General features: G+C 37.6%; 2 protein-coding genes and 1 non-coding gene across 6 annotated transcripts in view; 1 reads left to right on the top strand and 2 right to left on the bottom strand.

The window, feature by feature from the left end:
* trdmt1 (tRNA aspartic acid methyltransferase 1) overlaps positions 1–8,775 on the top strand; it is an 11,155-nt gene extending 2,380 nt beyond the window's left edge. For 2 of the 3 annotated variants that reach the window (XM_017031776.2, XM_025054642.1), the window contains exons 4-13: positions 143–219; positions 1,334–1,405; positions 2,413–2,478; positions 3,029–3,098; positions 3,207–3,287; positions 4,030–4,092; positions 4,680–4,957; positions 6,211–6,268; positions 7,757–7,886; positions 8,542–8,775. In XM_017031776.2, coding sequence (XP_016887265.1) covers positions 143–219; positions 1,334–1,405; positions 2,413–2,478; positions 3,029–3,098; positions 3,207–3,287; positions 4,030–4,092; positions 4,680–4,957; positions 6,211–6,268; positions 7,757–7,886; positions 8,542–8,675 — 1,029 coding nt within the window. In that variant the 3' untranslated portion in view covers positions 8,676–8,775. The remainder of the gene's footprint in view (positions 1–142; positions 220–1,333; positions 1,406–2,412; positions 2,479–3,028; positions 3,099–3,206; positions 3,288–4,029; positions 4,093–4,679; positions 4,958–6,210; positions 6,269–7,756; positions 7,887–8,541) is intronic. The other variant, XR_003049417.1, reaches the window with a different exon arrangement.
* trnas-uga (transfer RNA serine (anticodon UGA)) lies at positions 2,674–2,751 on the bottom strand. The gene is given in 2 exon segments: positions 2,674–2,709; positions 2,715–2,751. It is a non-coding gene; the product is annotated as a tRNA-Ser (tRNA).
* A 2,397-nt stretch (positions 8,776–11,172) lies between the features above and the next one.
* Positions 11,173–15,169, bottom strand: part of palmdb (palmdelphin b) — a 41,426-nt gene continuing 37,429 nt past the window's right edge. For both annotated transcript variants that reach the window (XM_017031748.2, XM_008307366.3), the window contains one exon: positions 11,173–14,748. In XM_017031748.2, coding sequence (XP_016887237.1) covers positions 14,665–14,748 — 84 coding nt within the window. In that variant the 3' untranslated portion in view covers positions 11,173–14,664. The remainder of the gene's footprint in view (positions 14,749–15,169) is intronic.

Below are 15,169 nucleotides of genomic sequence, written 5' to 3'. Positions count from 1 at the left end.
GACTTGCAAAGCAATGACTTGGTCCCACCTCTGGGTGCAACCCACTACTAAAGATATGTTATCTCATTAAAGGAAACTTTAATTAAAAATAAATTTAATTTGATTAAAAATTCACTTTTTATTTCTGTTTTTCTGTTTTTAGGGTATACCATTAGATGATTTTAATAAATTGGATTTTGACATGATTTTGATGAGTCCTCCTTGTCAACCTTTCACCAGGTAGGTCTTTTGAGGTTTATATGCACTATATGTGACCCAATTATAGGCACAGTCCTAGTTAAATAGCTGTTTAAAAGCGGCAGCCTGAGTCAAACTTGCCTCAGCATTGTTTAGCAGTCCTCTTAAATTCTGCTGATCAATCCAAGATATTCATAAATTACTATCATAACAATATAGTTATAGTTGAGATTAGGGTGTTATAATGGCAAAGTATATTCAGGTAGATAATAGTAATATTTTAGTAATCCTGGCTGTTATTTTATATTAAATTTAGAAGTGCAACTTTTAATAATATATTTTCAGCCATATATTTATTTCACTGGTTCATGTTGTTTTAATGGAATTTGCTGTAATTGTGCAGAGCCCCTAAAGCAGGCATGGGAAAATAAGATATTCATAAATTACTATCAGAGCCCCTAAAGCAGGCATGGGAAAACTTTTTGTCTGACGGGCCACAATGGGTCCTAAAATGTAAGTGCCGGGTCAGGAGCAGATAGATTACTGTAAGCACTGTGAGCTAAAATAATTGACATGTAAAAGTCATGCATAAAAGCTATAATGCTAAAATGCTTTTAGCCTTTTCTACGCCATCTACTGGGTAAATATGGGCATTGCATGGGAAAGGCAGAACTATAATGATAATTTTAATTTAAAATATAATTTGGACAGGTTTAGCGGGCTGGATCAAAAAGCCAAACAGGCCGCATCCGGCCCCCGCTCTGTAGTTTTTCCATGCCTGCCCTATGCAGACATCATTGACTAAAAAATAAAAAAAAGTGTGCCTGGGGAAACTATCACCTGAGCATGAGTTCCTACTGCATATGGTAGGTACATTTCTATTTTTTCATTTCAATTTTTTTCAAAAGTTAGAAATTAGACAGGAGTATTCACCGGGAAAAGCAAATTTGAGAATTTTTGGGTTTATTAAGATGTTGAGGCTATGTGGCTGGAAGCACGGCAAATAGAGCAGTGGCAGTTGTAAAAGCTAAGGCCAATGATGGGTGATTATGGAGGAAAGGAATGGGAAAAGGTTTGTGTTGGTCAGCTAAACCGAAAATTGATGGAAAATGGCATGAGGCAAACCAATTTTTTGTGTTTGTGTTATTCTGTGCAGGATCGGTCGACAGGGTGATATTCAAGACCCCAGAACCAAGAGCTTCCTCTATGTTCTTGATCTTCTTCCAAGGTTTGAAAGGATTAATGTTGCAATTTCTTTCTCTTTTCTTCTTTTTTTTTTTGTTAGCCAGAATAGAACACTTGACATTGAGTTCAGTTTTTTGCACTTTTGCGAGGTACTGAAGTATTACATTTTGTTGGTGTTCAAGCTTTGTCCAAACAATTTCACTGCATAACGTTTGCATGTATGTATTTATTTTACACCCTGCGACTTTTAAAAATAACACCATGCTGGCGTGCTCAATATCGGTCGGCCGATTATCGGACATCCCTAAAAATTACACATTACTAATATATTTAAAAAAAAAAAAAAATTAAACTATAATTATTATTATAAATTATAATACGAATTTATACATTTTTTTGAACAGACAGACAGAAATATACAACAACAAAGAACATATTCCATATTACAACTGTTGCTGTGCCTATATTGGAGAATAAAATTTTAATTCAAAAACAGATTAATGGATATCTTTGGATGACTGGAAATAATGGAGATTCACATAGGTAAATAAATCTACCACAGATTTACCCGACTAAAACATTTATGATATTTAGTAGACTAAAACTAGACGAATACAAAAAGATTTCAGATGATGAAAATATGAATAAAACTATATAGTGTGTTATTCAAAAGACTAAGACTAAGAATTTGCTGTCAAAATCACCACTGGTTGCCATGAGGTCATTAAACATTTTTGGAAGGTCTTGAAAAGTCTTAAAAGGGTTTTGAAAATGACTTCAGCATTCTTACATATACACTGTATAGAATGATCTACCTTAACATATTAAGGCACTATAGTACAAACAATTTTTGATGACACATTTCAAAAGCAAAAGAGAATTGGCAAAGGTAAAATGTAGGTAATCTAGATGCACTATGGAACAAACAACATTAAACAACATAGATCTTTACGAGTATTAACTGCATTAATTAAGTTTTATTTTATATTCAGTATTTAATTTTTCATGTGAATGTTTTTCTATTCACTTTCATATGGAACTCGTTGGCAGGCTACATAGACTGCCCCACTGGATCCTGCTGGAAAACGTCAAAGGCTTTGAGACTTCTTCGGCCAGGTAATTATGATAGGGTACAGTTGCAACATGATAAAGGGCAAGTAAAACTGTTTTAAAAGTTTATGCCGTATTTGTTTCTAATCAAAAAAACTACTAAAACAAACAACTGTACTATATAGATCCCATATTTGGGAAATTGTTGTGTTAGCAGCAGTTATGCTGTTAACAGGTTGCCCCTAGCATGCCCCAAGCATATGGTTCCTCTGGGAATCGAACCCAGGACTCTCTGCTCTGCTTTCAAGGCAGCCTTGCTAACCACTACACTATAGAACCAACGAAGTACATGGTTGTTTTTCTTTTGTTTTGTTTTACTGTTTTTGTATGTTTATTTCTTACAAGTAATGGAACTGAGCCAAAGCTAACCTTTAGCAAATAATAGAACAGTAATTTACCTGAAAACATTTACCGTTTTCACGCATCTTAAACGTGTCCGTTTTGTGCGAGCATTGCCACTTTTGGTCAGTTAGCAAGAGTGAGGTGTCTCTTTTTATTCTATGTTTTATATAAGGATGATTTATTTTTATTTTTATTTTTTGCTTCTACTCACTAGGGAATGTATGGTGAAAACACTTGAGCAATGTGGATATGAATTTCAGGAATTTTTGATCTCACCCACATGTGTAAGGATTGTCTACTGCGTATTTAATTCTTTTTATAATTTAGTGCATTTGTAATGTGAGGGCAGCTAAATATTGTAATTACCTTTTCACTTGTATTCCCAATTTCAGGTAGGAATCCCAAATTCAAGACTGCGTTATTTTATGATTGCTAAGATTCCTGCAGAAAACTCAACATTACTGACATCGATGGTAAGACTTCAGAAAGGATGTCAATTCAAATACCAATATTAAAATGTATAATTTGTATACCCTATTTTTCTAGACTGAAGTTGCGCTTTTTTCATTCTTTAGCTGAGTTTGCGACTTATGCACAGGTGCAACTTATATATTAAAATATATAATTTCACGTGTGTTATTTTCACACCGACAGCCGCTAGAAGGCACGCCAAGATTTTGTACCAGTATCTGCTACTCCTGTACCGTTGAAAATTTACGTTCGTTATTTTCACACTGACAGCCACTAGAGGGCACTGTAGCTGGCTGGTGCGACTTATAACTCCAGAGCAACTTATAGTCCAGGCAATACGGTATTGTATTTGTTATTTTAGCATATAAATTATCTGTTATAAATGGGTTACCTTTTCTGGCAAGCATAAGGAAATCTTTATCCTTACAAACAATAATGCAACTGTCACTTGCCAATTAATACATTTTTTTGGACAATAAAATCCTCAAAGTCGAATTAGTAAATTTTTTGGACAATAAAATCCTCAAAGTCAAGTATTTCAGTATTGTTTTCACTTTTCTAGATATTCCCGATCAAAAGGTTATCTTAACAAAGTATTCAAAACAAAACACATTCAATATTTACATGCTGTAGTTGTAATGCTTATCCAAAGTGTAGTAACGGGTTATTAGGACATGCCATTTTTATGTGCCAAATCCTCTCTGCATTCCCATGTTCTTTCTTCTTCTTTTTTTTTTTTCATAGAACTTAGATGAGAAGATTGAACGGATATTGTCTGACATGAAGTTGGATTGTGACACAGAAAAGGTTTGGTACCGTTGCTCTATAATAATTTTGCTATAATGTTGAAGTACAGGCCATAGTTGTGACATTAGTATTGTCGTACCACAGATCTCAGTTTTGAAAGAAAACTACCTTGGTGAAAAATGCGAGTCTTAAGTTCAGGGAGTGATTAACAGTAGCTTTCGGTTAACATACCACAGAGCAATTCATAAGTTTCTACTGCTGGCTTGTTTATTTAGAACATTTGTAGCTCGAAGTGAAGGGCGTTAGCCCGGGGGCTAGTGTGCTCTGAAGCTAGTGCTAGTGCTCTGAAGCAGGAAAGAGCTTATGTATAACCAGCTGTGTTACAGACACTGTTCGGAAAAAAAAAATCATTTATTTAATTAAAATTTAAAAAAGAATGTGGACACCAGTGGCTTATAGAGAGGTGCAGCCTGTATATGTACAATTCTTTTTTTTTCTTTTTAAATTTAGTGCATGCATCTTATATTCAGGTGCACTCAATAGTCCGGAAATGATGATACAAGTATAGATAACAGAAGAACGGTTCAACACTTTAACACTCAAAATCAAACCAAGTCTAAGAAGTAAAATCATTTATCCCTATTCAGGAGCTGCCGAAGGCCTCTGCTTTAATCAGCGCAGGCCAACAGGAAGGGGAAGTGAAGAAAGGTCACGTTCTTTATAAACTGGAGACTGCGTCTGATGCTCAGAGGAAGACGAATCAAAACAAAGACCACAACATCAGGCAGATTCAAGACTTTCTTGAACCTGAGCCGGAAAAAAACATGGAACAATACCTCCTTTCCCCGAAAACCCTGCTGCGATACGCTCTTCTTCTAGACATCGTTAAACCCACATGCAGGCGATCTGTTTGCTTTACGAAAGGGTAGGTACACATCTGTTACGTTATACATTTACAGTAATAGCACCCAAGCTGCTGGAATTATGAAGGGATGCCTCATTTGCTTACTTACGTTTTTCTTTTGTTGCTTAATTTTTTTTTTTTTACAAAATAATCTTGGATTATTTATTAAGTAAAAGCAAACATTTTTTCATGCATGAAAAACAATACTTCTTCTTCTAGCGCTGTAATCTCCTTGTTGACTGGTCAATTTGTTAGTCGATACAATCTGGCTCGACCAAGGTTATTCATTGTTTATCTGTGTTAATTTCATTAGGGGAAAAAGTAACTGACGAGGGCGTTTTCAGGGCACCCCGGTTACAGTCTGTCTCCAGAACACCCCCTTGTTCACACTATCATGGATTAGCCCGACCCACAGACAGACAGACAGATGGAGGAACATACTTCTTAGAAGGTTCAGAAAGCCTAAGTCTAGTGGTTTGCGGGATATGTATTTCATTTTGAGCGTTCCATTTACAATCAGTCCTACACTATTATGTAAGAGGTTGACAGTGTGGTCCAAAAATGAAAACCATATTGAATCACACACCCTTGTCTGCCTTAGCAAAGGGGGAATGTAAAAAATAGGCATGGGCGCAGTGGTAGAGAGAAAATGGGAACAAGTGACAAGAAGCAGATAGATTACACTACAGGCTAGTAGCAAAAATCTGTTAAAATATAGCAAATTACATACAATGCAAATGCATACAATGGCGCTTTGGCCCAGAGGCAGTGTCTCTGTTATTGGTGTGGAACCCCAGCGTTCGCTTCTGAACAAGATCGAATCCCGGTTAGGGTGGTTAACACCTTCCAGTGGACTCACCACCTGCTGGAAGGTTTATGAGAGGCTGGTACGGTGCAGTGTGATTTACGTGCCGACTGCTGCCCCCGCAACTCGGTAACGGATAAGTGGACGAAAACGTTCGCTTCTGAACAAGATCGAATCCCGGTTAGGGTGGTTAACACCTTCCAGTGGACTCACCACCTGCTGGAAGGTTTATGAGAGGCTGGTACGGTGCAGTGTGATTTACGTGCCGACTGCTGCCCCCGCAACTCGGTAACGGATAAGTGGACGAAAATGGATCGATTGACAAATACGTACAATTAGAGTACAGATGTAGGAACTAACTTCATAGTTCTTGTTAGATTTGTACTAAATAATATTATTAGTGTTTGTTAGTGTAGGGTTATGGGTCAAATGTCCCTGTCTCTGATCAATGTTTGTTTTATCTCATCAGCTATCAGCGATATGTAGAGGGAACTGGCTCAGTACTCCAAGGCTGTATGAGTACACAGGTAAGTTCTGACCTTCTGCTTAATCTGAAAAAAAAATACACTATTTGGTTTTGTTGCCCAGAAAGTGTCTTTTGAAAAAGTGCCAATTTAGCTGCCAAACTACATAGCGAAGGAATTTGGGTGTCACAACCACCCAACGTCCTCAACCTACCACGTTTCGTTGTTACGCCAACTGCCGTAAATTATGAAGAACGTATTTTGACATCATTCCGATGTATGGTGTTTAAACAAATTTTACACGGGAAATGGTTGGCAAGACGAGCAGATTAATTTGTTGTCATATGGTGCTGAAGATGCGGAAGACGGTTTTGTTTACCGCAGGCTGTTCATCGCCCGATGTACGCCATACCTTTTATTGTGCTCCATTCTTTCCTGGGAACTTTTTCCCCTTCATAATGGCTCCCAAGTGTAAGTCAGACGCTTTGGATGTTTTTACGTCCTCCATTATGATGTTATCACCATGTTAGCGTGGGTACAGTATGTACAACTTGTGAGTGCCGACTTGCAGCGGAAAATCAGTATGTTACGTCGTACAGTAGAAACGGAACTCCAGAACCTTGACGTAAGTCAAGGACCCCAATAGTGATTTTTACACTATTATTCTATTATTTGCTATTATTTATTTCTCAATTACATGTTCACTGGGAAATTTATTAGACACATGCTTGGATACATCTGATTTTTTTTTATTTTTTTTTTTATGCCTTCGTCAGTTTCTGGGTTTTTTAGCGCACATCATGTTTCGGTAAGAAAGTTCACTTAAGTTTTTGTACATGAGGCCCTTGGTCTGATGTCTGGCTTGTGTCAGTACAGCTTCACTGAGTGCAGGGCAGAAAGTATGTCCACGATCGACAAGCCGATTAACAGAATCCTCAAATGTGTTTTTTGAGAGACTGTAGGCTGATTAATATTGTTGACTTCATGGGCTTCACCTAAATTTTGAAAAGTTGCAACATTTGACACGTTCCACAAGCCACCGTTAAAATGCACACTAATAAAATGAAACTAAATTTTGGTATGTACTTTTTAAAACTTTTTGTACAGGTTTAATTGAAATATTTTTGTCATATTTCGGAATGCGGATTCATATGGGATTAATCACAGATTAATCGCATTGTGATTAAATCAACCTGTGAATAATCCGCTCAAATTTAATTGGTTGACAGCTCCACGGAATGATAGATGTTTACTGTTAATTATACCCAGGTAGTGCGACCTTCTGATAGCCTGCCTGTTGCTGTTTCCCTCGGGATTTTCATTCGGTCATTATCTAGGCTTTAAAACACTAGAGTACACTTAACAAATTGCATTTTTCCTCCACAATAAAAAAAAAAAATTCTTTTTGAAAGGAAAACGAAACTGTTTCAACCATTCAACAGCCTTGCTGGTGCGAATGAAAAGCCATCAAATCATCATGAAGAAATGTGTATCTATGGCTAATGCATGTTTTTTCTTAGAAGTGATACAGTCTGAATTTGTGTTTAACAGTTGGAGAGTGTGTTTACTGACCTCGAGCAGTGCTCGGAAGAAGAAAAACTCCAGCGGCTCCTGAAACTGAAGCTCCGATATTTTACACCCCGAGAGGTTGGAAATCTAATGGGCTTTCCCCACAGCTTCAGTAAGTCTGTGTGTGCATGTGTGTATGTTTGATAATTGGAGTATTTATAGTTGTGGCTTTTACTTATAGCAGGACAGTAGGCCTGTACCCTATTACCTTATGTACATATTATATTATACACTTTTGGAATGTGCCAAAAATATATTTTCATAATTTTGGTAACTGATTTATTCTTTGAAACTTAAAATATGAAGGCATGATATATATATATAAATATGAATATCAATTTAAAATGCTTTTATCATTTTCTACACCTATTGGGGAAACGTGGGTATTGCAGTGAAATGGAAGAAGTATAATGATTAAAAAATACCATTAAATGAAATCATTTAATTAAATTATCATCAATAAATAAATAAATTGGGGGCGGGGGGCAGGGGGGCAGGATTAAAAAGCAGAATGGGCCCATGCCTGGTATACACTCATAGCCATTTTGCACACTTGCAGCATAGGAAAACAAAACTGAAATTCATATTTACAATCAATCATGTATAGTCCCTCTAGTTTCAAACCCAACTCTCTGTGGCAAAACGTGACTTGATATCTTTAAGTTTGAGAGGTTATCTGTCTTGACCAAATCCAGTTTGAGGTCAGAGATAACCCCTTATTTGAAATGACCATTTGTGTCTTTTAAATGCTGTTGCAACTTTTTCAGGCTTCCCGGCACAAACCTCGTTGAGGCAGAAGTACAAAGCGCTGGGGAACAGTCTTAATGTTCTGGTGGTTGCAAGTCTCCTACAGATCCTGCTTTCTAACACATTGGATATGTCTCTGAAAAATAAAAATTAAATATTTTAAACCTTGTTTTTGTAATTGTGTGGAGGACAGAAAATGTTGTTTAAATTATTGCTTAAATGTATCATCATTCAATAAAATTTTGTATGAAATACATAAACGTGTCATTAAATGTCATTTAATTAATTCATTTGGTATTAATCATATCAATTTACTATATTGTGCCATTCATTTGTTTAAAATACCATTTCATTTATATAAAAAAACAATTGTTTCACTGATTAGTTATTAGATGGTTTTGTGTTGCAGTGCATATATATTGTATATATATATGTGTGTATGTATATAGAAACTCCGTTTGTGAGGAATCACAGAGGATTCACAAGGAGCTGCCAGAGGAACGTCAGCCGCAGAACCAAGACTAGCGGGCCGAGCGACAGCCACCGGGTCCGGGACAACTAGGAAAATGGCAGCCTCCGCCTCCGGAACTACTTGAGAAGTAGGAATCGCAGAATCAGGACCAGCCGGGAGCCCCTGGCTCTGGGACATTAGCATTAGAAAATGTGGTTGCTTCATTGTCTGTTTGGTGTAAGAAAAAGTAGAGAATGGTTTTGTGCGTATCGTTTCTCAGAAGGCCACAATGGAATTTTATTGAGAGTTAATGCCTTAATGCTAATTAGAGTAGTCCTATGATCCACCAATGTACAAGGGTCCCTCAGCCAATGACTTTAATTAAGATGCTATTCTGTAGCAATAGCAGCCCTGACAAGACTGAAATTTCCTTTTCTGGGCTTCTCTATCATCTATTTTATATTTGTTACAGAAGAATCCAACAACAACACAACATGTTGGGCCATGCAGCTAAAGGGGTATTGCACAAACCCAAGACAAGGGATTAAGTTGGAATATGTTGCCCATACTGGTTAAATTGATTCTAAAGTCAAGTTAAAGAACACAGGACAAAGTTAACCTACTGTATAGCGAAGTTAATATGGTGATTTATTCTCTGCCGCTAGCCTGCTCCTGACCAGGAGGCTAGTGATTCACTGCTATTTCTTCCGTCGATCCTGTCAAGAATGTGTTTTTCAGCATGTCCATGGTCTTTCAAAATTTAAAAACATAAACTACAAGGCATGGATTGCAGCAAAACATAAACTAGATAGATAGATAGATAGATGTACTTTATTGATCCCAGATTGGAAAAAATTACAACTACAACGCATAGGTTCTGTGGGCTCAAAACGCTGCGTTAAAGTCACAGCTCTGGCTTTCCGGAAGCCAGAGAGGTCCAAGTCTGACTTTCCAGTTTCACAAAAGCGGATTACAATTAGTTGCGATTTGGCCCAGAAGCAATGTCTCTGTCATTGGTGTGGAACCCTAGGGTTCACCTCCTGGGCAAGTTCGAATTCCGGTTAGGGCGGTTGGTACTTTCACTTACCACCCACCGCAACCTGGTAACAGATAAACGGATGAAAATGGCTGGACGGATTACAATTAGCTCTCGGAAGCCTGAGTTGAGGTAAGTCTGAGTGACGCTCGTGCCCGACAACATATGAAGGCTGCCTCGCAGATAACACGAACCATGTCGTGTCCCGTACCTTTTGCTTCAATCCGTTGGAGCAAGAACTGTTCAGATTTAATTAATACACTTTGTCCTCATTCTGTCCTGGGTTTTAATAATAAAAAAAAGGAAACATCACCGAAAACACTTAAAGCCATGAAAATTAATTGAGATTTAGCAATTCAATGATCCATCCACCTTATTTAATGAAAAGTATCGGATCGGTATCGGTATGATACTGGTCCGTATTGGTATCGGATTGATACCAAAATATGCAGTATCGCACACCACTAGTCTCAGGATTCTTTCCTGGCATCAATTTCTTCTAAGCAACTGAGCTGCGACGTCCGCAGGCTTCTCAACAAACGGCCATACCCTGCATATGACTGCGGACTGACTCCTTAACTCAGACTTAAGGACCTTAAAACTGCTACAGAGCAAGGTTTGCTCCACGGCGTATGTGGCCATAGCAACCAAGTCAGCGTCACGGTCCGGCCGGCTTTGTGAATCCAGAAAGCCTTTCCTGGAGCCGGGACCAAGGAAAGAGGAGTAAATACTGACCAGGATGGAAGGACCGTATATGAAGCGTTTAGGAGGCATCGTGGGGCATTAAATTAGGACAAACTTTCACTCTATGAAGCGTTTAGGAGGCATCGTAGGGCATTAAATTAGGACAAACTTTCACTTTCAAACACAAGAGCACAAACTTTACAGCAACGTACTGTAGTGGCGGACGGACAAGGGGAGATGCTGAGAGATGCTAAGATGCATGAGCCAATCAGCGTGAGGAACAGAAGAGCATGCTCAATGTCAGAACTTAGACCTTCAGTCTAAGCTCTGATACTTAAAGCCACGCCTTTTCATCCTGGCCCGGCATAAGTATAGTGACTTAGTTATCCTGGATATTGTTATTCTACTTTTGTGCAATACCCCTCAGGTCTCTGAAGATCAGTCATCTGGAAAGTAGTCATACTTTAAATTCCAAAGAAAAACTGTTTGAAAGCAATTTTATTTTTGCACCAATAAATAATTACAAACACCACAATATGATAGACAATAAGCAGGGTTTTGTCATCAAAATGCAATTGAGATTAAACCTTCCTGGTGGGAGCTATTTACATAATCATCGTCAGTAATAGATCATGAAAAACCATTAACTTTCATTATAGAATAAAACATAAAAAAGTTTTTTTTGGATAAGAATGCTGTTACAGGGTTAGTTAGTTATCAGGGCAGGAGTGCACGTTGTCAACATAACCCAATGTTCAAAGTAGTTTGATATATTGAATACATGTTTTTATTTTGTTTGTACCCAACAAATCATTTTGTATGACCCACAGGAGCTTAAAAAACATTTAATAAAGTCCATGCAGGAGAGTTCTTACCCCGTTTTTTTTTTGTTTGGTTGTTTTTTACACAGCAATGAACAATATTTGTATCTTGAATAAATAATAATCAATTGCAGAAACATTTATTAATACATGGAGCAGTTACATCTGTACAGTCTTACATTTACATCCGGCCCTTCAAGGGGAACTGTATTGCTAGTGTGCCTCTCCCCTGCCCCCCCAGTGAAAATGAGATTGACATCCCTGCTTTAGGGTGAACATGGTATTATGTTTAGTGAGAAAGGAGATGTTTCCACTGTGTATTAAACGCAGGTCAGTAAATGCCTCTTTATTATATATTCTAAACTTTTTTAATAGTGGGGTGGAGCCCCCTAGAGGGGGCGCAGGTGCCGGAGAGGGGGCTGTGAGGGGCTTCCAGTGGAATATGGCATGCTGGACATACGTGTACACCTGCTGTAATGCTTGAATGATAACAAGCCTCCAGTCACTAGGTGGCAACTCATACAGTGGTTTGTACAGATAAAAATATACAAGTTATTAGGTTCTCAATAGTATTTCAATCCACAGGGGTTGTGGGTCGAGGGGAAATTAATTTGTATCCGGGGGGGGGGGGGGGGGGGAGGGGGGGGGGGGGGGGGCAAACACTTGTTTGGGACCTTATTTCGAATACTTACAGTAACACATTTGCCACAGTTTTTTTCTAGTATTATACCTACACTACTAATATCAAATCACAATGACAAGTGTGGCTTGTGACACTTAAACACAGGATGGGACTAAATTACTCTGGCAGTCAAACAGTAACAGCTGTTTTCCTTCTTTTCATTTAAATGTAAATTTTTCTTAGCATTACAGAGAGTCGATGTGGACAAATGCAGCATAGCAAAGAATAATTGTTGTTTCTGTAGTTGGTATCAATTTTATTATTCTATAACAGGGGTCGGGAAACTATGGCTTGCGAGCCAGATGTGGCTCTTTTGATGACTGCATCTGGCTCTCAGATAAATCTTAGCTATTCCTTAGCACAATAAGCAATAAATAATTTTGCTGATATTGAAGTAAAACATTACAAAAATCATAGTGTTTAAACAGTACTTCTCAAAAAGTGGGTGGGCCCCCCCGGGCGTGAGGGGCTTCCAATGGAATATGGCGCACTGGGCATAAGTGTACACCTGCTGTAATGCTTGAATGATAACAAGCCTTCAGTCACTAGGTGGCAGCAACTCATACAGTTGTTTGTACAGATAAAAATATACATGTTACCAGGTTCTTAATAGTATTTCAATTTGTGGGGGTGTGGGTTGGAGGGGAAATGGAAACATGTCTGTCCCCAAGGGGGGTGTGACAGAAAAGAATTGAGAACCACTGTTGTTAAAATAACTTCTAAAAAACATTCTCATGCATTTGTGGCAGCAGCGTACTCTCTTTGCGTTGTGTGTTAAATAATTGCGGTAAAATCATCAGCTTGATTTTCAGCTATGTCATCGTTTTATTTCTGGCATAAAAAGTGCTGCACGACTCTAATCCACAGGGGTGTTGCATTTAATGGGGTTTTCTTTTTCGCGCTGGAGCCAGTCGCATCAAAACCATGCAGCACCAGAAGTTGCAATATTGGTAAGAAGTATTTTATATATTAGATGCTTCAGTACAACAACGTTATTTAAAAAAAAACAAAATTTAAGAGACTTATTATACCCTAACTAGAAAGTTTCCTGACCCCTGTTCTACAATAACCATCGTCATCATCCTCATCAACACAATATCGTAATTTTTGTTTTTGTTACCAGCCACCCAAAATATAATTTAGAAAACAAATACTGTATGTATTACACTGGTGTTGTACAGTTTGGCAACACTTTTGACAAAAACTCTTATTTTTAGCTTAAGGTTCAAGGGTTTTGACACATGCATTTGTCATACAGTGCAATGTGGTCCTGAGTCGCTCTAAAGCTCAAATAATCAACACTCAAATTTCTGTCAAGTGTTGTTCTTCGTTTTGGATATATAATAAGTTTGCTGAAAAGTCAAAGTAGGTTCATATCTTCACTATGTGATGAATATATTATTTGGCATTAAAATGTTAAAGGAGTAAAGCTCCTACAGCAACTGAAAAATTAAATAAAAAGAGTCAATTTTATTATTTGAACCGTTGTATTGATTATTTCTCAGCACTGATTTATATATGGTTATTTTACAGTAGTGGAAGGTATTAAATTGTAACTTAGAGGAGGGGGGCCCCAAAATCAGAATTTTTTTTTTTTAATTCCAGAGCATTTACCATATGATATAGGTTGGGGCAAACATAGCTAACATTAGCTTTTCTTTTTTTCAAATCCTGTTATGTCCTTAGACACAGAACACTTTTACATCCTATATCACAAGTACAACAATGAGCAAACAATACAATACTGCAATACATTAACAATAAAATTTACTGCATGGTCACTTTAGTGGTCATTCATCCATCTATCCATTCATCCACCCATTCAGCCATCTAGTCTATTCTCTACTGCTTAATCATAATCAAAGTCCAAGGGGAACTTGGAGCTAAACCATCAGTCATCAGGTAGAGGAGGGGCCACAACTGTTTAGTTTGTGGCTCTAAGGCATAAGAAATTAGCCCCAAATCATGATCCACATGCACTTGTAGAGTACTGCTGAATGATCCATAATTTGTTAACCTTCTGTTGACAAACAACAGGTTGTAATCCTCATTTACATCACTAGTTCCTCTTGTTTATCGCTTTTGGTACAGGTGTTAAGTTCTGTTGGCAAACTATATACTGTACTTTAAAACCTGGTCCTAATTGACCAACACGATAGAAAATACTACAATATGGTCACAACTAAAACCAGCAGCCTTCCAGTAATTTACATTGCTGTAATATAGATTTGATGAAGACGTACAATATCTGAACTGAATGTGTATCTAAAAGCTATACAATCTCTCGACCAATCAAACTAATCATATAGTTAGCCTTCACAAAATAGGCCACAGACATATGTTTATTTATAATTACCACAGAAACAGTTTCAATTGTTTTAACAACACAGAACAAATAATTGCACTGTTTTGTGTATCTTGAAGAACAATACTGACATTTTTATGGCGAACCCGTACACTTGTTTCTTCTCAGTCATTTTTGGCAAACTCGCCCGCCTCCCACCGCAGAGCCATGGCACTCTTGCGTCTCACCCTTGTAAATTCTTCTGGAAACTGGTGAAAAAGCACACATAACACACACATAATTGTATCCTTTAACAGAGGAATACAGTGGCGTTAAGGGATTAGATTGATATTGATTGTATTTTTTTGAAGGTACAACTCCACTTCTTTCTTACGGCTGACATTCAGCTTTAAACCACTGGCCTACAAATAGTAAAAATGGTCTTTGTGATGTTGGTCTAATCCCATGCAAAGCTAAAGCCAAAGTTCCCCCATTTCTGAACCTACGTATATTGGACAAGAATCATTGCCTTTCGAGACACTCAAGGTCACTTTACATCAATAAAATAACAGTAATGAAATAACCAAATACATACAATGAGTAAAGTAATGGTTTATAAATATTCTATAGGTAGTATTTTGGGTACAGATGGTAGTAGATCTGAGAATGACAGAGAATCAAGAATTAAGA

The sequence above is a fragment of the Cynoglossus semilaevis genome, chromosome 3 (genome assembly GCF_000523025.1).
Source record: "Cynoglossus semilaevis isolate Cse_v1.0 chromosome 3, Cse_v1.0, whole genome shotgun sequence".
Classification (NCBI taxonomy): Eukaryota; Metazoa; Chordata; class Actinopteri; order Pleuronectiformes; family Cynoglossidae; genus Cynoglossus; species Cynoglossus semilaevis.
The sequence above is the reverse complement of the archived record's forward strand: the minus strand, read 5'-3'. Positions and strand labels throughout refer to the sequence as shown.